General features: G+C 55.6%; 1 protein-coding gene and 1 long non-coding RNA gene across 6 annotated transcripts in view; both read left to right on the forward strand.

The window, feature by feature from the left end:
• Window positions 1-7,383, forward strand: part of LOC146402325 (uncharacterized) — a 44,367-nt gene extending 36,984 nt beyond the window's left edge. The window contains exons 3-6 of one of the 2 annotated variants that reach the window (XR_014805079.1): window positions 1,028-1,241; window positions 1,332-1,391; window positions 2,433-3,677; window positions 3,772-5,786. This is a non-coding gene — a long non-coding RNA (uncharacterized LOC146402325). Of the gene's footprint in view, window positions 1-1,027; window positions 1,242-1,331; window positions 1,392-2,432; window positions 3,678-3,771; window positions 5,787-7,258 lie in introns of those variants that run through there. The other variant, XR_014805081.1, reaches the window with a different exon arrangement.
• Window positions 1-21,242, forward strand: part of CHST8 (carbohydrate sulfotransferase 8) — a 121,753-nt gene extending 100,511 nt beyond the window's left edge. For 3 of the 4 annotated variants that reach the window (XM_021094299.2, XM_084958829.1, XM_021094298.2), the window contains 2 exons: window positions 19,060-19,097; window positions 19,653-21,242. In XM_021094299.2, coding sequence (XP_020949958.1) covers window positions 19,060-19,097; window positions 19,653-20,759 — 1,145 coding nt within the window. In that variant the 3' untranslated portion in view covers window positions 20,760-21,242. Of the gene's footprint in view, window positions 1-17,865; window positions 19,098-19,652 lie in introns of those variants that run through there. The other variant, XM_084958828.1, reaches the window with a different exon arrangement.
• The last annotated feature ends 219 nt before the right edge of the window (window positions 21,243-21,461 follow it).

Below are 21,461 nucleotides of genomic sequence, written 5' to 3' on the forward strand. Positions count from 1 at the left end.
GGCCCAAGCGCTCTGTGAAGCTGCAGCCTGGGTTAAGGTGGATCCAAGGCACCCAGAGTCAGGCCAGAGAGGTCAGGGCTGGAAGGACCCAGACCATCAGGGTGCTGTGAGTCAGGCCTGCTTGGGAAGTGGGGTTCCCTCCCTGGGGAGGAGAAGCTGGGGAGTCTGGAAGCTGAGAGAGAGATAGGGCCCGAGACAGGTGTCCTGAGCAGGGTGGTAACAGCATGGGGTCCCTTAGGAGACCCTGATGTGGTCAGTGAGTAGGATCACAGAGTGTGACTTGGGGAGTTTACCAAATGGGGTCCATGGGGTCGGGAGGATAGGTTCTCAGGCAAGGGCTTGTCACACATCCACGGATGGTCCCAGCTGAACTCAGCTTTTCCAACTGCACACAGAATGAGATGCCTCTGGTCCCCCCAAGGGCACACATTAGGATAGACCCTTTCTTCTTAGAAACTCTTGCACCTTCCCCTCGGGGGCTACCTGGGTCTAAGGGCCTGTCCCTGAGGAGAAGCCACAAAATTAGGGCCTCCCTGTGTCCTGGGCCACCCCTCCCTCCACGAGCCCCTTCTCCAGCTTTGGGCCAGGCCTTCCAGTCTGCAGAGAGTGTCCCCAAAGAGAGTGTCACACCCCACTCTGCCAGCAGCCAGGTTCCTAGGACCCAGCTTCCCCAGGCCCCTGTCAGGGGTCCAGAACTATTTTTTTCTTGTTTTTATAGGGCCACTCCTGCAGCATATGGAGGTTCCCAGGCTAGGGGTCAAATCAGAGCTACAGCTTTCAGCATACACCACAGCCACAGCAATGTGGCATCCAAGCCGAGTCTGCGAACTACACCACAGCTCACAGCAGTGACAGATCCTTAACCCACTGAGCAGGTCCAGGGATTGAGCCCAAGTCTGCATGGATCCTGGTCGGGTTTATGACCACGGAGCCACAATGGGAACTCCAAGAGGTCCAGAAATATTGATTCTCTTAATGGTTGCTCATAGAGAACCAAAGGCAAAGCAAAGTAAAACTTGCCTTTCAGTTTTCCACAAGTTCCTCATGGTTCTCCCTTGAGACCCTGGACACCTGATACCCACCCCCAGAGGAGGGAAGAGGCAGCTGTGGACACCAGCCTGAGCCCCTCGGACTGAGCTTCCTATCCAACACAGCCCCAGTGACCCTCAGCTACCAGCAAGTGCACCCCCTGCCGGTCCCCAGCCCTCCCAGCCATGCCAGGGAGGGCCTGAGGTTTCATTGTGAGGTTTTCATTATCATCAAGTATAAGGGGGAGTGAAGGGGACGTTATAAGCTTTCCTTTTAATAATGAATCCCATCTCCTCTTGCAGTTGGTTTTTTTGCAACAGATGCTCTTGCAGAAAATGGAGCAAAATGGAAAAGACAAAAAGGCGAGTAATTAACTCAGCCCCAAAACCTTCCCAACAGATGTCAGGGACGGCGGGGCAGAGTGCCCAAGGCCCGCCCACTGCACCCTCCCTCGCCTGGCACGGCTGCCCGGCTACTGCCAAGGGGACGCATATGTTCCGATGCTGCTTGGCTTGGTTCGGTGTTGGGGAAGCGTGGAGCCCGCCCTCCCGCTGCTCAATAACTGATGACCATTTTTCTCCAATTAAACTGAAATTGAAGGATCCTCAGACGTAGACACCCAAGTAAAATAATTAGTGCTTAAAATGTTAATTGTGCTCAGAGCTTCTCTTTGCCTCTGGAAGCTGTCTGCAAGCGAGCATCCAGGAAGGCAGTCCTCGGTGGAGAGAGGTGGGCTCCCCACACCCCCTGCCGCCACCCAGCAGGCCGGCCTTACCTGAGACCTCAGAGTGCCAAGGCCCTGGTGCCCATTCTGTCCATGCAACACCCTGATGGCCAGAATGATGGCTCTGTGAGATGGGCCGTGACCCCCTGCCTAGCTGGCACCCTGTCCCCAGGCACTGTCAGGCCCTGTGGCATAGTGGTTAGAACAAGGGCATGGAGGCAGACAAGTCTGGCCTGGATCCCAGCTCTGCCACCCACAGGACCAGCAGTGTGGACACGGGCAACACACGTGACCTCTTCGAGGCTCATGCCCTCGTGTGGAACTCGAGCCAGACCTCTTCTGCTGATGGGCAAGAGACACCCTTGTGTTCTCAGCATGGGCCAGGTCCCAGATGAGGAATTCTAGAAGCAATGTTCCCCCTCCATAGGACCAGGAGGGTCCAGTGTCAAGGGCAGAGTCATCATGTTCTTTCCTTGTGGGCTGTGCAGCCTGCTTCCTCAGGAATGGCTCTTCCTCTGAGAGGAAGTGCTGTGGAGGCAGCCCCCCCACCCCCGGTCCCACCAAGCTGCTTGCCCACTAGTTAAACATCTCCCTGCCCCTGGAGAGGATTTACCCTCCCCGGGGGCCTTTCCTGTGTGTAACGCTGCCCACGCGTGTACCCCATTTCCATTCTCTGCAGAGATGACATGCCTAAGAAGCTTAGGCTCCTTCATGCCGTGCGTCCTAAGGAAATCCACTTAGCTATTCCGTGTTCCCTGATCCTCCGCATAATAAGATTCCTTTATCTCTTGTTGTCATGGGAAGTATATATTAACTGATTAATATTAATGTGTTGGCCGATTAATATTAATACCGAACCGGTTCATACTTCACAAGGCAGGGATGTTGATGAGCGCCGTGCAGCCCAGACAGCTGTCGGGTTTTGGCAGATCTCAGGGGAGACGGCAGAAGTCAATGCTTGACCCTCTCCGCCGCGCCTCGTTATGGACACCATGTCGTTAGCGGTGTCTGTCGGAGCTGGCACGGAAGTGTGTTTGGACTCTAAGTGTGGCAATTAAAATCCTTGCCATCCAAGACAGCATATTTTATCATTTAAATAGCATTTTTACATTCTCCTAACATATTTTCCCAGTAACATTGTTAAATTAAGTGATAAAAGGTTATTTCTTGCTTCTGAAGTTGAAATACGTTACCATTATTCCTTATCTGCCTGGAATTAGAAAGGTTTCGGTAGTAGATATTCTAAAGGTTTCATTATCAAAATTCACCAGACATTATAAAACAAACACCTTTTTTTGTGTGTTAATTGAAGATGGACAGAAGCTATGTTTTCTGACATACCAGAGATGGCTTGTGGCATTTGGTAGAAATGAAAGTGCCACCCTTTGAAGCAGCCGGGGTGGATGCTCAGGGCTCTAGGGGTCAGAGGGGACCCCAGCTAATCTTTGATCTGAACCTGCCACTGCCACTGCTCCCTTAAACATCACGGTAGCCAAAGACAGTCAGGGAGGCTGGAGCATCCATCCATCTTGCCTACAGGGGAGGTGCAATCAGAGGCTGCATCTTTGGCCAGTGGGGCTGGACCAGCCTGCCTGTAGCTGTGTCCCTTCCACGTCCCTCCATCTCCCTGCCAGCTACCCACCTGTCCAGCCCCAGTCCTCACTACGCCTCCACCTCAAATGCCTTCCCTGGACCTCAACCCATTCATCCGTTACCCATCCCCCATCCACCAACCTGCTACCCACCAATCCTCCACCACCCACAAGCCACCCTCTTCCCATCCCACCCACTACCCTCTGCGCTGTCCTCGTGCCACTCACATGCTGTCTCCCCCCATCTGCGCTGCATCGCGTCTGACGTGGAAGACACCCTCTCTGCACCACAGGAGCCTCCCCCAGCCTGATTTCCCACCCCCACCTCCCAGGTATGTGTGCCCTGAGTAGCAGCTGGGGCCAATACCTGGTCATGGACCACTTTACCCCGTGCCTGCATCCCTGAGTCACCCTGTCTCCCATGAGGCATTCTAGACCGCGGGGCTCCTCGGAGAACACATCTCTTTGCCTAGGAAGAGACCTCATAGGCCAGCGGAGCTGCTGTATTTCCGTGAGATGAGCAGGACTCACCCCAAACTTGACCCTCCACCCTGCTTCCTCCCATGGCTGTCCCCACCACTTTGATGCAAGGGGCGGGATTCAGCTTACCAATAAAGAGGCTCATACGCTCACAGACTTCTAGCCAGAACAGAGCCTCCACCGAGTTTGTGGGAACGGTCCAGGTTGCACTGCGACAGCCTCTCGAGTGTTGGCCCTCCTTGCATGCCATCTGCAGTCCCTGCCTGATGGGGTGGCCATCCCCAGACATTGGGGGCATAAGTGACAGCATCTCTAGCAGAAGATTTCAGCCAAGTATGGGACCTGGGGAGGCAGGGCTGTGGGTGTCTTCCTGAGCCCATGGTGGGGTCCTCCCTAAATTCGTATGGAGGTGAACCTTGAGGTTGACCTCAGTTCCTCTGAGCTCTTCTCTGCAAGGTGAGGTCTCAGGGTAAAGCAATCATCTGAGTGAGCGATGCTGGCCAGGGGCCATCCGTCGGCAGCCCAAATGGTCCTCATTCTTCTCAGGAGCTCAGCCCACAGAGCCATCCTAGCCTGGCCCATCCAGGTCTTCCCTCCACCCAAGACAAGGTGCAGACTGGAAATGGCCCCGGTGTGTTCTGGAAGCTGGGCAGGGCCCAGAGGAAGGGTGTAACCTCTGAAGGCACAAGTGGTTTCTGGAGCCCAACCTCAGCTGGCTGGGTGCTGTGAGTGGAGCTGCAGCAGGTCAGACAGCCGATGAAAGCTAGAAACGACCTTCTCAGGACATCCACCACCTGTGAGCCTCCCCCAGTGCCCAGAAGAGTGCCTTTCCATGAATTTCCAGCTCTTCCAAAATACCCGCCATCTCCAACCACAACGTCTCACAAAAACCTCAGGCATTCAAAGCCTGATACCCTCTGTTCAAGTGCCCCTCTGCCTGAGGCTGAGCGTGTCCTGAGCACTTCCTGCTCCCCCTTGAGCTGTTCCCCAACAGCCCCTCATTCTCTAATCGCCTCCCTAACAAACAGAAAACATACTAGTCGCCGTTGTAAGCAACCCTGGGGTGATTTATAGCCATCATCACAATATTTTGTTTGGAGCTATAAACCTCCAGACATAAATCAAGCCATTAGAAGGAACGACGTTTAATCCTGCAGAAGAAGCCTCGGTGGGCTGAGCCGCTCTCACCCAGCCAACGAATCATTAATTCTGGAGAGGCAGCATCCCCCCACCCCCACACGCACACGCACACCCCAACATGGACAGCCCCTCATCTTCACCGCACACAGGCGTGGAGAGACGAAGGCACGAGCCAGGCTGCTTTTGTCTTGTGGAATCGCACATTCATGACTGCAAAGAGATGCCCCAAACACGTGCCCTGTAATCCAGACGGGAGCCTTAATTCCGAAGGAAATGCACACAGCCGGGAGGGGCCGCGTCTGTGCCTGTGATCTGTTCTCAGCGTCCTGAGAGCAGCCGCTGGTTGGACTTCAAAGGCAGCAGGAAAACCGCGCAGACCGTCTCGTCTTCTTCAGCTCTCTGTTCACGGTGACCCTTGCCGTGAACCTTCCGGCAGCCATTATCTGGGGCTGGTGTTCTGTTTGCAAAACGGACAGGTTTAATACTCAGGGCTCTGCTGCCGATGTGCAGGCCAAGGCTAAGAAGGGGACCTCACTGAGCCTCGATGGGAACCGGCAGGAACCTCAGACAGGGCCTCCCAGGAACCCAGTAGCCCCAGCCCCACCCAGGCCAATGCCCACATCAGGTTCTCTGCAAAGGGTGCCTCTCAGAGTTAAGGAGACACCCCTAAAATGTTGGCCAGGGGAGGGGACTGGGGGTCCCTGCTGAGGGACTGCCTTAAAGACTTTGGCAGATTCGAAGGTCATGTGACAATCATGCAAATGCTGTTCAGCATTTCCCATGTGTCGTTCTACTTAATATTCTTGTGCTCAGAGCTAAAAGTGTATTGTCATGCGGCGTCATGTTGGCTCGTGTTTCAGGGATGTTGGAAATTGGGCTGGGTTGCCTGGTTTGGGTCGAGGCGCTGTTTGCACCTGAGAGCTTCTCTCTGCAGGCTTTACTCAAGTCTTGGGTCTCCAGTTCATGATGGCCAACCCCAGTGTGGGGTCTTTCCCCATTGGTTCCTCTCTTCCCCTGGCCCTCCCTCCCTCAGAGTGCATGTTCAGGGGCCCTCTAGACAGTTCCCTCACCCTCACCCCTTATTCCCCTGACTCACAAGCCCTCTAGCCCGCCCGATCTGACTGTTCTCCAGAACCTGCCCTCGCCTTTCATCTCCCTGCCCCGCCTGAGTTCAGGCCCAGCATCTCTCATCTACATTAGGATGTAAGAATCCTGACCAGGAAGTTCTTGTCATGGCGCAGTGGTTAACAAATCCGACTAGGAACCGTGAGGTTGCAGGTTCAATCCCTGGCCTCGCTCAGTAGGTTAAAGACCCAGTGTTGCTATCTATGGCTGTGGTGTAGGCCGGCAGCTACAGCTCAGATTAGACCCCTAGCCTGGGAACTTCCATATGCCACAGGTGTGGCCCTAGAAAAGACAGAAAGAAAAGAATCCTGATCTGTTTTTCCTCTTCCTTTCGGCCTTACTGTTCTACAGGCCATTTCCTAGTCCTGCCTCCAGAAAGACCTTTGAACATTTAGCCCACTGGGCCCTTCCCCATTTTCTTTTCTTTCTTTTTTTGTCCTTTTAGGGCTGCACATGCAGCATATGGAGGTTCCCAGGCTAGGGGTCAATCTGAGCTGTAGCCACTGGGCTACACCACAGCCACAGCAACGCCAGATCTAAGCTGCATCTGTGACCTACACCACAGCTCAGGGCAGTGCCAGATCCTTAACTCACTGAGCGAGTCCAGGGATTGAACCCACATCCTCATGGATACTGGTTGGGCTCATTACTGCTGTGCCATGACAGGCACTCCCCACCACCCCTTTTTTCAGACCCAGGACGGGTCACCTTTCATGAGCCACGGGGCTGAGGGCTCAGAGCCTGTGGGTCTTTGCAGGAGTGTGCCATGTGGGCGTGGAGGCCAGCCACACGTGCTGTGATGGGGCTGGGGGAGAATAGGACCTCTGTGCTCCCCAGGATGGCCCAGTGCTGCCATGGTCAGCCCACAGCCAGCCCAGGGGGCTCCACTGCTGGCTGGGCCCCAGGGTGCCAAGCTGGGCAGAGTCAAGGGCTGGCCAGCCAGAAGGGAGAGGAGGAAGGTCTAGGGCAGCTGTCCAGGGAAGGTGATGTGCCCACACCCAGCCACTGCCAAGGCCAGGGTTCATGCCCTACCTCTTAGGAGAGCCAGCCACATCCGCAGGCCAGGGCCTTCCTATACTGCTGGTGGACTGGTCCTTGGCTGGACCTGACTCCACTTTCAAGGCCCTGCCCTGGGAGAGTCACCTCTCCTGTCGCATGTAAACTGCAGCTCTCCAGACCTATGCAGAGAGCAGCTGAATTGACTGCCAGGCCCCCCAGAGCTCCAGGCACCTCCAGCCTTGTCTTCGTCAGCTGTGAGCCACCAGGGACTCTGTTCTGCCCAGGGGCACACAGGTTGGTCCCCAATATGCCATCACCCCTCGGAGGTCCTGGTGGTGATAGAGGAGATGCCAGGGACAGGGTGGGCCTGGGTGGTGCTGGAGTTGGGGCCAGGGCCCCTCTGGATAGTCAGTGGATGGCAGTGACCACCGGTCCATGGCCGTCTAGCTGCCCTTGTTGGGGATCAGCACATCTGTCCCAGAGCCTCTGGGCAGCCCTTTGCTGTCTTACTTGTAGGAGCCCACCCACTCCCTGGGGGTCCTGGAGCGCCTCCCTCACCGAGCGCCCCCTGCAGCAGAGCGCTTCCAGGAGCACCAGCTAGGGTGGTGGCTCCTCAGGGTGTCACAGGCAACAGCTGTGACATGTCTGACAGCCACAGGCCAGCTCAGTAATTGATGCCACAGTGGGACCATCACATCCTGAAGCTGGCTAGAGCCGGACAGACCTTGCAGCCAGGCCACCACGGTAATGAGGCTGCCCCATCAGCGGCCTCTGATGGCCTGACTCAGCTCCAGGGAAGAAGCGTCTGTCACAGGCCTGGGCCAGTCAGCATTGTTGGTATTTTCCTGCAAACAGGCAGCCCCTCAGTGGGGCTACCTCAAGACTCAGGCTTCAGTGTGACTCACTCGTTTTTTACTTTCTGGTAACCGCCCCCACTCCCGGCAGCAGGAACTCACCAATATTTAAGCCAATTTAGGCCCCTTCCTGCAGAGCTGGCTGGAGGGCAGTCACCAGGGGCCCTGACAGCCAAACAGGAGACCCCATTTAACCTGGCCACTGCGGCCATGCAGAGCCGAGCTGCAGCACCCCGCGGGCTCTGGACAAAGGCAGGTCTCACAGGCCAGGCCCATTACCAGTGCTTCAGGTGATTGGCTGCCTCAGCCCTGCTTTCTGTCCTCTGGCAAGTGCTGCCCCCACCCCATCACCAACCCCAGAGAGCCACAGGCTGTGCAGTATGCCCCCCCAACTCCACCCCGTCAACCCCCTTTCCCCCTCCTTCAGCTGCCCTCTGTCTGTCTACACTTGGGAGACCCACAGACATCTCAGATTCAATAAAGACCTGTCCCTCTTCATAGGAAATGGCCCCAGCATCCACCCCACTACTCAAACTAAAAGCCAGGATCCCTGACTCTGCTCCCAGTCAGTCCCCAGGTCCTGCTGTTGCAGGGCCCACAGGAGCCGGCTGGTACCAGCCCATAAGGGCCCAAGTCCACGTTCACATCAGTGGCTTGAAATCTGCCACGGGGAGTTCCCACTGTTGCTCATGGGGTTAAGAACCCAACATAGTGTCTGTGAGCAGATTCAATCTGTGGCCTTGCTCAGTGGGTTAAGGATCCAGTGTTGCCACAGGATGCAGCGTAGACCAGCAGCAGCAGCTCCAATTCAACCCCTAGCCTGGGAACTTCCATATGCTGCAGGTGCGGCTGCAGAAAGAAAAACAAAAAACGTCTGCCATGGTAGAAGTATTGACACCACGGGAATCGGCCAACACTACAAATTAGGCTCCTCCACCCCCACGGAGCCCATTGTTTTACCAGCATGCCACCCTGCTGCCATTCTTCCTGAAATATTCTGCACACCTCTCTTCACTTTCTGCCATCATCACCAGGATCCAGTCCCCAGACGTTTTCTTGCGTGACAGTGGCAACATCCACTGACCAGGTTTCCTGCTTCTGTTTTTAGCTCTTCATCTCAGAATGACCCTTAAACTCAAAAAGCTCTAGCTTAAGGCCTTTCTAGGCTTCCTCGGGGCCTTAAGAGAGAAGATAAGGATCTACTGTCTTTGTGGGGACCGTTAGCCCCCTTGCTTGCCAGCAGCTCCTGCAGCCATCATGGTCTTGCCTTTTTTTTTTTTTTTTTTTTGCTTTTTAGGGCCACACCCACAACATATGGAGGTTCCCAGGCTAGGGCTCCATTTGGAGCTGCAGCCACTGGCCTCCCCTACAGCCACAGCCACAGCCACAGCAATGCAGGATCCAAGCCACATCTGCAACCTACACCACAGCTCATGGCAGCGCCAGATCCTTAACTCACTGAGCGAGGCCAGGGATCAAACCCACGACCTCATGGTTACGAGTCGGATTCAGTTCTGCTGCACCACAATGGGAACACCTTTTTTTTTTCTTTTTTCTTTTTTTTGAATCTTGCTATTTCTTGGCACTTTTCAGTCTCGGTATCTTTTCAGCCCGTGAGCCCTGCTGTCATGGTGGCAAGGCCACCAACCTCTGCCAAGAATGCCCTCATTACCATCAGGTGCCAATGAGTTGTCACACGCTTAGGGAGACCGCACCTGATGCCCTGGGCTTGCTGATGTCCCCCACCACACAGTACCTGCCACGTCCCCCGTTGCTGCCATCACACTGGTGACCACTGCCTCCCCTCCTGGCTAGATGGTGAGGCCATGACTGTTCCTGACCAATACACCGTCTTTGGTGCCTAAGGCACTGCCTGGCACATGCGGGGCTCTGTCAGTGTGGAGTCAACAGACAGATGGTGGTGGCCCGGGTGACTGGGTTCTGCTGCCAGATCTCATACTGCAGGGGAAGCAGAGACGGGGGGAGCCCCCCGGGGGCACCGAGGCTTTGTGGGTGAGTGTCACGAACTTGTTCTTCCTCATGTGCAGCAGCCTTCATAGCCCCTGCCTCCCCTTCCAGGCCCAGGTGTGTGGAAGGAATACATAAAGGGAAGAAAAGGCCTGACCTGATCTAAACCACGTGCTGTGTGCTCTCAGAAACTGTACGCGGACATGAACCACCCCCCCAACCCGGCACACACACAGCGGGAAGCACGCACGTGTGCGCCCCAGAAATGTAGTGTGAGCATCTCCTCGGCACACATGGTGTAACATAGCTCAAGACCCATCACATCCCGTTCCATGCAGCAGGCACACATGGGGAGGCACAGCACAGTGCATGGCCAAACATACCCCCAAACATGGTGGAGTCACCCCCAGGCTCTGACAGAGGAGAGCTTTGAAGCGGGGGCTGAGGACCCCTCTTAGTGCACAGGCGGGCACTCAGAGGATGCTCAGGGGGACCCCCCCTGCCCCGCACACCAAGTGATGGGCAGGTGGGTGGGAATGGAGTGACAGGACAGCTGTTGGCTTTACCACCCGGCTAACTGGCTGGCTGGTTGACGGACAAGCAGCTCTGATGCGCCACTCTGACAGCTCCAAGGGAATTCACAGCCAAGGCTGGGCTGACAGGGAACTACCCAGTTGAATCGTGGATCCTAATCATGGAGGCGAGGGAGTGGAATCGCTAAACAAAACAAGTGGCAGTCAGAGCCATCAGATCCCTGTCAGCTCAAGAAGAGAAGATTCCCACTCGCCTCTCCCGCAGACAGGGCTCAGGGACACTCAGCTGCTGCAAAGGCATCCAGGTGAGGGGACCACCAGGAGCCAGTGGCTTCCATCCCTTGCACTCTCCCTGTGCCCAGTACCATGCATGGTTTCCTTTGCACATTTGCAGACCTGCAAGATGGGTATCATTAAACCCATTTTCCAGATGAGGAAGCTACAGTTCAGTGAGATCAAGGTCACACAGCAGTATTCTCTCTTTTTTCCTTCTTTTCATCGTTTTATTTATTTTTGGCCATACCCGTGGCAGGCAGAAGTCCCCAGGCCAGGGGTTAAACCCACACCACAGCAGCTACCGGAGTCAAAGCAGTGACAACCCTGGATCCTTAACCCACTGAGTCACCAGGGAACTCCTTTTAAAATACACTGCTTGTTAAAAGCTGTGACTCAGAGTAGACTCTCTAGGTGAAGGGAGAGGAAGCCCTTGCTCTGGTCTGGGCCAAAGGTTAGGGGTCACTGTGTGACCCCACTATGAATTTGGTTGTCTTGGAGTAACTTAAACACCCACCCACCCTGTCCTGGAGGCTGAGGCAAGAGGACAGGGCCCTGCAGGGCTACTTGCTGCCCTGCCCAGGAGCATGCATGGCCTGACTCCCACCTTTCCCTAAGGTCCACACTATGACCACAGAGCCTTCTTTGGGTTCCAGGAGCAGCCTGTACCTTTGTCTGGGACACCTTGCTGCCTGGAGACCATTTCCTGGCTCTGGGCCCTGGGGGCAGCAGAGATGGCCTGGCTGTGCACTGAGGCCCTTGCAGAGAATTGAATGAGTTGAATTTTCCAGTGCACAGAGTGAGAATTTAAGGCCCTTTGGTGAGGCTTCTTGCATCTGAATTCTGTGCCTTGAGTCCAGGCTGCCCTCCAATTGCTGAGTGTGTTTAAACTTCAGTTTTGCTTCTGATCTGCATAAATTAATAAGCTACCCGGATGAAGGGAGCAGCTCAGAATGGGGCAGGCAGAGGCCAATGTGGGGTGGGGTGGAGGCGAGAAGGCTTGCCCCTCCAAAGAGCAGAACCTGAGCTGGTGGGAGAAGAGCCAGAGGAAGAGGTGCAGCCCCCGTGAGGACCCCAGAGCAGGCCCTGGCCCCGTGCCCTGCAGATGGCAACTCGAGGCAGCCAGCCGGGTGTGTCCAAGTTCTGAACACAGACCCCACACAGCCTGGTTGTGGTGGATAGACCCTCAGGGCAGCTCCTGTCTGCAACTGGCCACACAGCTAGCAGCTGCCACCCAGACCCACAGGCCCTTCCCAGGCTGCCAGGCTGTGCTGGAGAAGCCTGGCCGGGGGGTAGGTGGATTCCAGCCAGAACCCTGGGCTGTGGAGAGAAGCCCAACCATCCATCCCCTACCTTCAGGGCCAGCTCTCAGTCCAGACAGCCTTGGATTTTCCACAAGCATTTATTGAGCTCCTGCTGTGTGCCAGGCCTTGTGCCAGACTCTGTCTGACACAGTCCCTGCCCCAGGAACACAGAGAACTAACACAATCCTTTGCTATGGATTGGACAGCTCAACCCAGCAGGGGAAGTGTTTTCTCACCCCCTCCAGGCTGTTCCTGCCCTGCGTTCACAGTGCTCTTAAAGCTTCCTGAAGTCACACTGCCCTTGGTATGAGCTGGATTGTGTGTCCCCCTCACCTCCCAAATAGGTCGAAGTCTCAACCTCTAGAATCTGTGAATGTGACCATATCATAGGGTCTATTGCAGAGGTCATCAAGATGAGGTCATTAGGGTAGGTCCTAATTCAAAATGACCAGAGGAGAAACGGGGACACAAGACAGCCTTGTGAAGATGGAGACAGAGATTGGATTTAAATTGCTACAGCCGGGGAACAGCTACAGCAGCCAGAAGCTGGAAGAGGCAAGGAGGGATGCTCCCCTGGAGGCTTCAGAGGGAGCGTGACCCCACTGACCCCTTCATTTCAGACATCGGGCCTCCAAGACCTTTTGTTATTTTTGACCCAGCCAGTTTTGTGGCCCTGTGTTACAGCAGCCCTAGAAAATGGATACACCCCTGTGATGGTGAAGTTGATGCATCCACTTGACTAGGCTATGATGCTCAAATGTTTGGTCAAACACCAGCCTAGATGTTACTGTGAAGGTATTTTTCCGATATGATTACCTTTAAATCAGTAGACTTTGATGGCGTTCCCATTGCAGCTCAGCGGGTTGAGAACCTGCCATATGGAGCTCCCACTGTCATGCAGGGAAATGAATCTAACTAGTAACCATGATGTTGCATGTTTGATCCCTGACCTCGATCAGTGAGTGGATTAAGGATCCGGTGTTCCCATGAACTGAGGTGTAGGTTGCAGACACGGCTCAGATCTCGTGTTGCTGTGGCTGTGGCGTCGGCCAGCAGCTGTAGCTCCCATTCGACCCCTAGCCTGGAAACCTTCATATGTAGCAGGTGTGGCCCTAAAAAGCAAAAAAACAAAAACAAAAACAAACAAACAAAAAAACCCAACCAACATAGTGTCTGTGAGAATGCGGGTTTAATCCCTGGTTTTGCTCATTGGTTTAAGGATCTGGCATTGCCACAAACTATGGCATGAGTTGCAAATGCACCTCAGATCTGGTGTTGCTGTGGCAGTGGGATAGGCCAGCAGCTGCAGCTTCAATTCGACCCCTAGCCCAGAAACTTCCATATGCCAAAGGTGCAGCCTTTCAAAAAAGAAAAAAGAAATATCAGTAAACTTTGAGTAAAGCAGATAACCCTCCATGATATGGGTGGGCCTCATCTGATCAGTTGAAGGCCTCAGGAGAAAAGAAGAACAGAATTGTGCCTCCAGAGAGCCCTCAGACTCAAGTTACACCATCAGTTCTTCCTTGGGTCTCCAGCCTGCTGGCTTGCTCTGCAGACTTTTCCCAGCCCCCAAAATGCATGAACTGATTCCTAAAAATAACCCCCCTTCCACATGTCTATCTTATTGGTTGTTTCTCTGGAAGATTCTCACCCAGAAACCTTCTAGACTTCCTGCAGAGTGGAGTCTGGCTGCTCCCTCAGGGTTTCTCCCATGACCCTAGCAGGCGGTACATGTACCCTGGTGGCATCTTTTCCTGCCAGCATCTCTGCTTCATACCCACGGCTTCATACCCACGGCTCAACATCGTTCATGTGAGGTCCTGCACACTGACCAGCCAGGCAGGGCTGCCCCAGGGCATGTGGTCTTTCTCCCAGCACACACAGTAGGTGCAGGAAACTCCAGGAAATTAAGAACCCTAGCCTGAAACTCTGCACAGGGCAGGGACTTTGAACTGACACTCCTATCCCCATGGGCCCTCCTGGCCCCTTCAGTTGTCTCCCATCTCTGTCCCTCACTGAGGGTCTGACTCCTTCGGGATGACCATTCCTTCCCCAAGGCTGCAGTGTTCAGAGTGGCAGGACCCCTCCCCTCTATCCATCAGGCCCTGTGCTGGGGTTTGAGCAGCCAGAATAGCAGGCATGACTGTTATCTAAAGCAGACATGTTGGTCACTCTCCTTAGACATGACCCACCTAGGGCTAGGGGGTCAAGGGCACATGAGACAGCCCTTTCTAGGCACTGGGGTTCTGTTTTAACTCATGTCTATGTTGCCTGTATACACAGCTTGACTGAAAGGTTGATCCTTAGCCCTCACCCCCAATGGGTCCTGGGCATCCAGGATTGGGACTTTTTTTTTTTAGGGTCACAGTTGCAGCATACAGAAGTTCCCAGGCTAGGGGCTGAATTGGGAGCTGCAGCTGCCAGCCTACACCACAGCCACAGCAACACCAGATCCAACCCATGTCTGCAGCCTACACCACAGCTCACAGCAATGTGGGATCCTTAACCCGCTGAGCAGGGCCAGGGGTTGAACCCGCATTCTCGTGGATACCAGTTGGGTTCATTGCCACTGAGCCACAAGGGGAATTCCAGGATTGGGGCTTTTGAATTGAATCAGCTGGCAGGTCTCCCCCAGTGACTCAGAGAGGAGGGGGCAGGGGGCCCTCCTCCCCAACAGCCTATGTGCTGGTGAAACCCCCTCCCCAGCTCTGCCCCCCAGACTCAAGGCGGACAGCCTAATTACAGGAGACTGGCCTCGCACACCCGTACATCAGCCTCTGCCTCCCCTTGGCAGGTAACCAGGAAGCTTTTTCAGCCAAAGGCTCAAAAGAAACCCTTCAGCCAATGAAGAGCTCACAGCATGGAGCACACTTGGCAGCCCCCATAACTCATGCCTTGTTTATTCTCACCACTGCTCATTCTTATCGGACAGCATGTGTTTCAACCGCTCTGTGAATGTCCTCTGTCCAGAAAGAGAAAGTGGTTGTTTATTTCTTCCCCTACAGGGGTTAGGGCTCCCTTACAAGTTGTTAATATTAGGCTGAAGGGAGAGGACAGGTGACTCAGACACTGAAGGTGGGACATGTACATGACTGGCTTTGGGGGTTCTTATTGCTGGGTGGGGGTGGGGGAGGCAGGGGAGGTACGATGCGGCATGATGACATTAAAGGGAAGGGGGGCTGGGGGCGTGGCTTTTATCTGCCTTGTACACCTACTTGGGAGCTTGAGGGGGCAGATGTGTTATACTGAGACCAGGCTCCCCTCCGGGTCCCCCACGGCACGGGTTCTGCTTCTAGTGGCAGTACCTACTTTGCAGCACTGTGGAGGCAAGGTCCTTCCCTGGGTGCTCCCTGGATCTGTCCAAGGTCCTGACTCTGGGGACTGCGCAGACCTCCAGCCTCAAGATGCCCAAGGCTCTTGGTTTTCATGTGCTCAGCGCTGCGGGGTGGTCTATGCTTCAACCTTTCTCTGAGAAGTGCCTGAAAGAGCAGCTTCCTCTACAGGAAAAGTAGGGCCACCGGGCCCCTGGCCAGCAGGCCAGCTCATGCATTTCCTCCCTTAAGTTTCTTTCTTTATCCCAACGTGGCCACGTGGGACAGGTTCAGTCTTTGCAAACAAGCTGCCATAAGTTTAAGGGTCAGGAACATGCAGCCTGTGGCAAACTCGGCCTCCACATAATATCTGTTTTTGGGTTTTTCAGGCTCCACATAAGATCTGTTGTTGGGTTTTCCTGAGGATAATTCTTTTTTTCAAAGGGGACCATTGCAGACTGGCTTTGTTGGGAAAAGTGGCCAACAGGTCAGGAGATTCACCCAGCCCTGGCTCTGTCCAGCAGGGGCTTTCTCTCCAACCCGTGCTCAGAGCTCCAGCCCAGCCAGCCTTCCAGTGGATCAACCTCAGAAACCCCTTGGGCCCTCCTTAACAGTCTGCACAAATAAAATGAGTCAGGCTGGGTGTTCCCATTGTGGCTCAGTGGAAACAAATCCGACTAGTATGCATGGGGATGCACGTTCAAACTCTGGCCTCCCCCAGTGGGTTAAGGCATCCAGCATTGCTATAAGCTGTGATTTAGGTCACATACATGGCTTGGATCCTGCGTTGCTGTGGCTGTGGTGTAGACCAGCAACTGTAGCTCCAATTCAACCCCTAGCCTGGGAACTTCCGTGTGCTGTGTGTGTGGCCCTTAAAAAACAAAAACAAATGAACCAAAAAAATCATGATCAGGCCCCACAGCTCACCACCTTCCAGGCTGTGGGGACGGCGCCAGCGGAAGGTCACAGCTGTAGGGGCTGTGACTTCTGTAAGCACATCCTTCTCCAAATTCACCTGCCTTTTGTAAGTGGCTCCTCAGCCCCAACCCTTGGCCAAATCTGGCATGACTCATTTGCTCCAGAAAAGGAATATAAATAAGCGCCATCGCACCTTGACAAGTTGACAGGCTTGACAAGCAGGGTAAATTCCCTTATCTGAGACTCGGAGGAGGAGAAGTGATTTAGCAGAGCCAGCTGCCAACACCAGAAGAAAATAATTAAGGAAAGCCGGCAGTGTGGAGGAAAACGGAGTGTGTGGAGGGTACCTCTGGTGAAGGGACCTGTGATCATTGGCAGCAGGAGGCACTTACTGGAAGGCAATGAGCTCAGGAAGCTCCTGCTGGGGATGGCCGCCTGAAGAGATGAGGAGGGGCAGGCGGTGGCCGGGGTGGCCAGCAGAGGAAGGAGGCTCTGGGCTGAGGGGGGGGACCCTGGTGAGGGTCTTCATTCTAAGAGGCTTTTGCCTCAAGGTCAGGCACCTGCTGCTCACACCCCCATCCCCTGAGGGGTGCAGCCATTTCTATGTGGAGCTTTCCCTCAGCTTCCATGGAAGCATCTGGAAGGCTTATTTCAGAGCTCCCCCATATGAACACACACACAAGTACAGAAGCTTTGGAAGACCCAGGAAGGTGTGGACACTCTGCCCTTTGCCCAGGGAAGGGTCGGCTCCTGTTCTCAGTCCAAAGAGATCAAAGAATAGGAGTTCCCACCATGGCACAGTGGGTTAAGAATCCAACTGCAGCAGTTCGGGTCGTCGCAGAGGCTCAGGTTCGATCTCTGGCCCGGCACAGTGGGCTAAGGGATCTGGCGTTTCAGATGGTGTAGGTCACAGCTGTGGCTCTGATTCAATCCCTGGCCCGGGAACTTCCATGCAGCCTGGGTGTAGCCATAAAAAAAAAAAGGGAAGGGGGAGGTCCTGTCATGGTGCAGTGGAAACAAATCCAACTAGGAACCATGAGGTTGAGGGTCAATCCCTGGCCTTGCTCAGTGGGTTAAGGATCCAGCCTTGCCGTGAGCTGTGGTGTAGGTCGCAGACATGGCTTGGATCCCACGTTGCTGTGGCTGTGGTGTAGGCTGGCAGCTGTAGCTCTGATTGGATTCCTAGTCTGGGAACCTCCGTATGCCGCAAGTAAGGCCCTAAAAAGGAAAGAAGGAAAAAAAAAAAAAAAGAGGGGAAGGGAGGGCAAGAGAAAGAGAAATCAAGGAATAGTATTGCAGCAGAAGAAAGGTGCATCACACCGTAGCTGTGCACCTTCAGCTCCACCTCTCTTGGGACTTGGGGAAGGTCCTGGCAGGCTCAGGGAACTTCAGCTTTCCAGCCCAGGGGTGACCTCATCCTTGCTTGCTGATGAATGAAGGAGAATTGTGAGCACCTTCTCAGACTGGCCAGAACAAGGCCAGCGTCATAGCAGTGGCTGAACCTGTAAAACTGGACCTCATGAGAAATCAGCAGAGTCCCTGGGTCAGGAACAGAGGATGTGGATGTCCCCTTGCCAGCTGGGTTCCAGCCACTGGACCTCTGCTGAGTACACAGAGACAGCAGGGGAAGTGCCGGCCCTCCAGAGCCACCCCCCCGCCCGCCCCCCGCAGCAGCAGCCAGAATTGGTCAGGTGTGCTCAACACAGAGGCCCACTGTGCCAGCTGGAAGCTGGAACTCTCCACTTGTTTAAGAATGGCTGGTTCTGACCTGACTGTGGCTTTTGGCAAAGACTCAGAGCAGAAATATCCACTCACATGGCACAAGGGGCAGGAAGAGCGCTGATGCCTCAGTGGCCAGCCAGGAACAGGGAGGGAAGTCGAGAGTCCTGAATAGGCTCCCCCAAAGGAAATCTTCTCATCCCCCCAGGCCCTCCTCCGAAATGAATCAAACTGAGTAGAAAGCAGAAAGCTCTCCTCTGGCCAAAGGTTTGCCTTCCTGAGGCTTATCCTGAGGGACCCCGGCTCCAGCGCAGGCAAAGCACATCCTTGGCAGGCCTCAGAGAGGAAGGTCTGGAGTGTGGCCAGTGATGCACTGATTTCTCTCCTCCCCCCAGTCTCCAGTAGGGGCTCGCCAGGCAGTCAGTCATTGTGCTGGCCTCCCCTCAGCCCTTTGGAGGAGACCAGGGTGAGCAGAATGAAACCAGCTCACCCCAGAGCCCCAGGACTAGCAGACAGGGCCAATCACAGAGCAGATGCCAAGGTAAGGGAACTTCCTGGAACTAGTGGGGAGGCCCCAGTCCAAGAGGAAGGAGTGTGTTCCCCTCGAAGGCCTGGAGTGTGCCGAGGTTTGGGTGCAGGTGTGTCACAGTCCACTACAGAGGGATGAGGGCCGGGGCCAGGCGTAGAGACGAGACAGACAGATCTTCCTGGGGTCCCTGTCCCCGTGAATTAATGACAGCGTGAGGTAGGGGCAGGCTATGAGGTCCCCAGCTGCTTCACTGGGCAGGTATGTGGGCAGAGCTGGGCAGGGTGCCTTCCTGCCTCTCAAGGTCACATCAGGAGGTGGGACACCTAGAAATGAGCATCAGCTGGGAGCCAGGGGGACCCAGGATTTGCTGCACCCCTACTTGGCAAGTGGGTATTGTACGGAGCCATGCCTCTTTTCCCGCTCCCCTGAACAGCCTTCTCACGGAGCTCACCCCAAGTGCCCTCCAGTCCAGAGCACCCACATTCAGGAGCCTGGAAGCAGGTCGCTGGAGACCACATGGTCCTTCCAGTGCTAATACTGTTCTCTCTGTTTGCTTTCCAGGAATAAAGTTCAACATCAGGCCACAGCAGCCCCACAACGTGAGTTCTGAGCGTCTGATAAATCTCAGCCTGGGCAGTCTGGGGAAAGTTGGGGAGGGCAGGAAAGAAAATTTGGAGCTCACATTAAATCCATTCTTGGAAAGAAAAATGTGTCCTGTCTTTCCCGGGAGCCTTAGGAACAAAACCTGGGACCTTGGACCCATGAATTTCCCTTTCCTGTTGGATGGTGGCTTTGGCCTGTGTTAATAGAAGCATTAAATCTGAGCCTGGCTCCTTCAGGCCACCAGCTCCCGCTGCCCCTCCTCGCCTGGAGGAGGGTCCTGGGAGGCCCGCGCCACCTTGTGGCCAAAATGACACTTGCGCCTGACACCACGGCCGCTGAGGGGAGAGGAGGCTTATGGGGGCTGGACAGGGCCTCAGACCAAAAGGGTCTGAATCCTGCAGGGTCAGCTTGTCCCGCTCTCCATGACCCAGGAAGAAACTCAGTCCACAGAGGGGGGCAGGGAGCCCGGCCACGGCATGGGGCTGGCTTGTGTGACTCTTAGTGCCCAGCTGTCCTGACCATCCTGCTAACCACTTCCCTTCTTGCCCCAGGACCTCCCACCAGGCAGTTCCCAGGATGGTGACCTTAAGGCACCGACAGAGAGGGTCATCCGAGACTGGTCCAGCCAGACCTCGAGGGGACTGAACCCGCAGGTGCCGGAACAGCCTCCAGCCCACCTCAACGTGGGGGCCCGTCTGCGACCCAGGCAGCGGCGCCGAAGGCTGCTTATCAAGAAAATGCCAGCTGCGGCGTCCCTCGCCGCCAACAACTCGGCTGCTACTTTGGTCCTGCCGGCACACCGGGCCCTGGACGGCCGCTGGGTCAGCCTGCACCAGAGCCAGCAGGAGCGCAAGCGGGTGATGCGGGAGGCGTGCGCCAAGTACAGGGCGAGCAGCAGCCGCAGGGCGGTCACGCCCCGCCACGTGTCCCGCATCTTCGTGGAGGACCGCCACCGCGTGCTGTACTGCGAGGTGCCCAAGGCAGGCTGTTCCAACTGGAAGCGGGTGCTCATGGTGCTGGCGGGGCTGGCTTCGTCCACCACCGACATCCAGCACAACACCGTCCACTACGGCAGCGCCCTCAAGCGGCTGGACACCTTCGATCGCCAGGGCATCCTTCACCGCCTCAGCACCTACACCAAGATGCTCTTTGTCCGCGAGCCCTTCGAGAGGCTGGTCTCCGCCTTCCGCGACAAGTTTGAGCACCCCAATAGCTACTATCACCCGGTCTTCGGCAAGGCCATCCTGGCCCGGTACCGGGCCAACGCCTCTCGGGAGGCCCTGCGGACCGGCTCTGGCGTGCGATTCCCCGAGTTCGTCCAGTACCTGCTGGATGTGCACCGGCCCGTGGGCATGGACATCCACTGGGACCACGTCAGCCGGCTCTGCAGCCCCTGCCTCATCGACTACGACTTTGTGGGCAAGTTTGAGAGCATGGAGGACGATGCCAACTTCTTCCTGAGCCTCATCCAGGCGCCAAGGAATCTGACCTTCCCCCGGTTCAAGGACCGGCACTCGCAGGAGGCGCGGACCACCGCGCGCATCACCCACCAGTACTTCGCCCAGCTCTCCACCCTGCAGCGGCAGCGTACCTACGACTTCTACTACATGGACTACCTGATGTTCAACTACTCCAAGCCCTTTGCAGACCTGTACTGAGGGGCGGGGCCAGCTGGCGGTGGGCGGTCCCGTCCCACCCACTCACCTGTCCTGCAGGTGCATCCCACCCTCCCTGGGTCCTCACCTGGGAACCGAGAGGTAGCCAGAGCAGCAGGGCTCTGAGGAGGTGAGGAGCCATGGCTGCTGGGTGGCACAGACCCTTTGCGGGGGACACAGGCCCAGGCCTTGGATGGGGACCCTGGCCCTTGTCCCATAGCCACTTCCTTACTCCTCAAATAAGAAAGATACTGGGGGTGAGCTGGACACCCCCGGAGTCCCAGCTGCCCATAGTCAGCTCAGCCAGGAGTCAGGATGACCAGGGGAGTCTGAGGCCCAGAGGATGAGGGTCCCAGCGGTAAGGGACTTCCTGCAGTTCCTTAGCCATTGCCTTGTACCAAACCACATGGTTTGCAGCTTTTCTATGACCCGGGAGGAGGTTCCCTTGGAATGAGGTTCCAAATAAAGCACATGGTTTCCAGAGCAGCCGTGTCTATACTGTGTGTTGGTGTGGGAACACGTGGACCCTTCTCCATGCTCTCTGGGCCTTTCTCCCTCCTTTCAGGCACCTGCAGGCCCCACCCAGGGAAACCCAGGCAGGAGCAGCCTGTGCCTGACCAGAGGAGTTTGCAACTCCCATCCAGGGCCGGCAGCAGCATCTCACCTCAGGCTCCAAGGCCAGGATTCCATCAGCCAGGCCCTCCC

This window comes from Sus scrofa, chromosome 6, assembly GCF_054392235.1.
Source record: "Sus scrofa isolate SSC_HxYL_T2T_F1_AM1 chromosome 6, Sscrofa_HxYL_maternal_Yorkshire_Landrace_v2.0, whole genome shotgun sequence".
Classification (NCBI taxonomy): Eukaryota; Metazoa; Chordata; class Mammalia; order Artiodactyla; family Suidae; genus Sus; species Sus scrofa.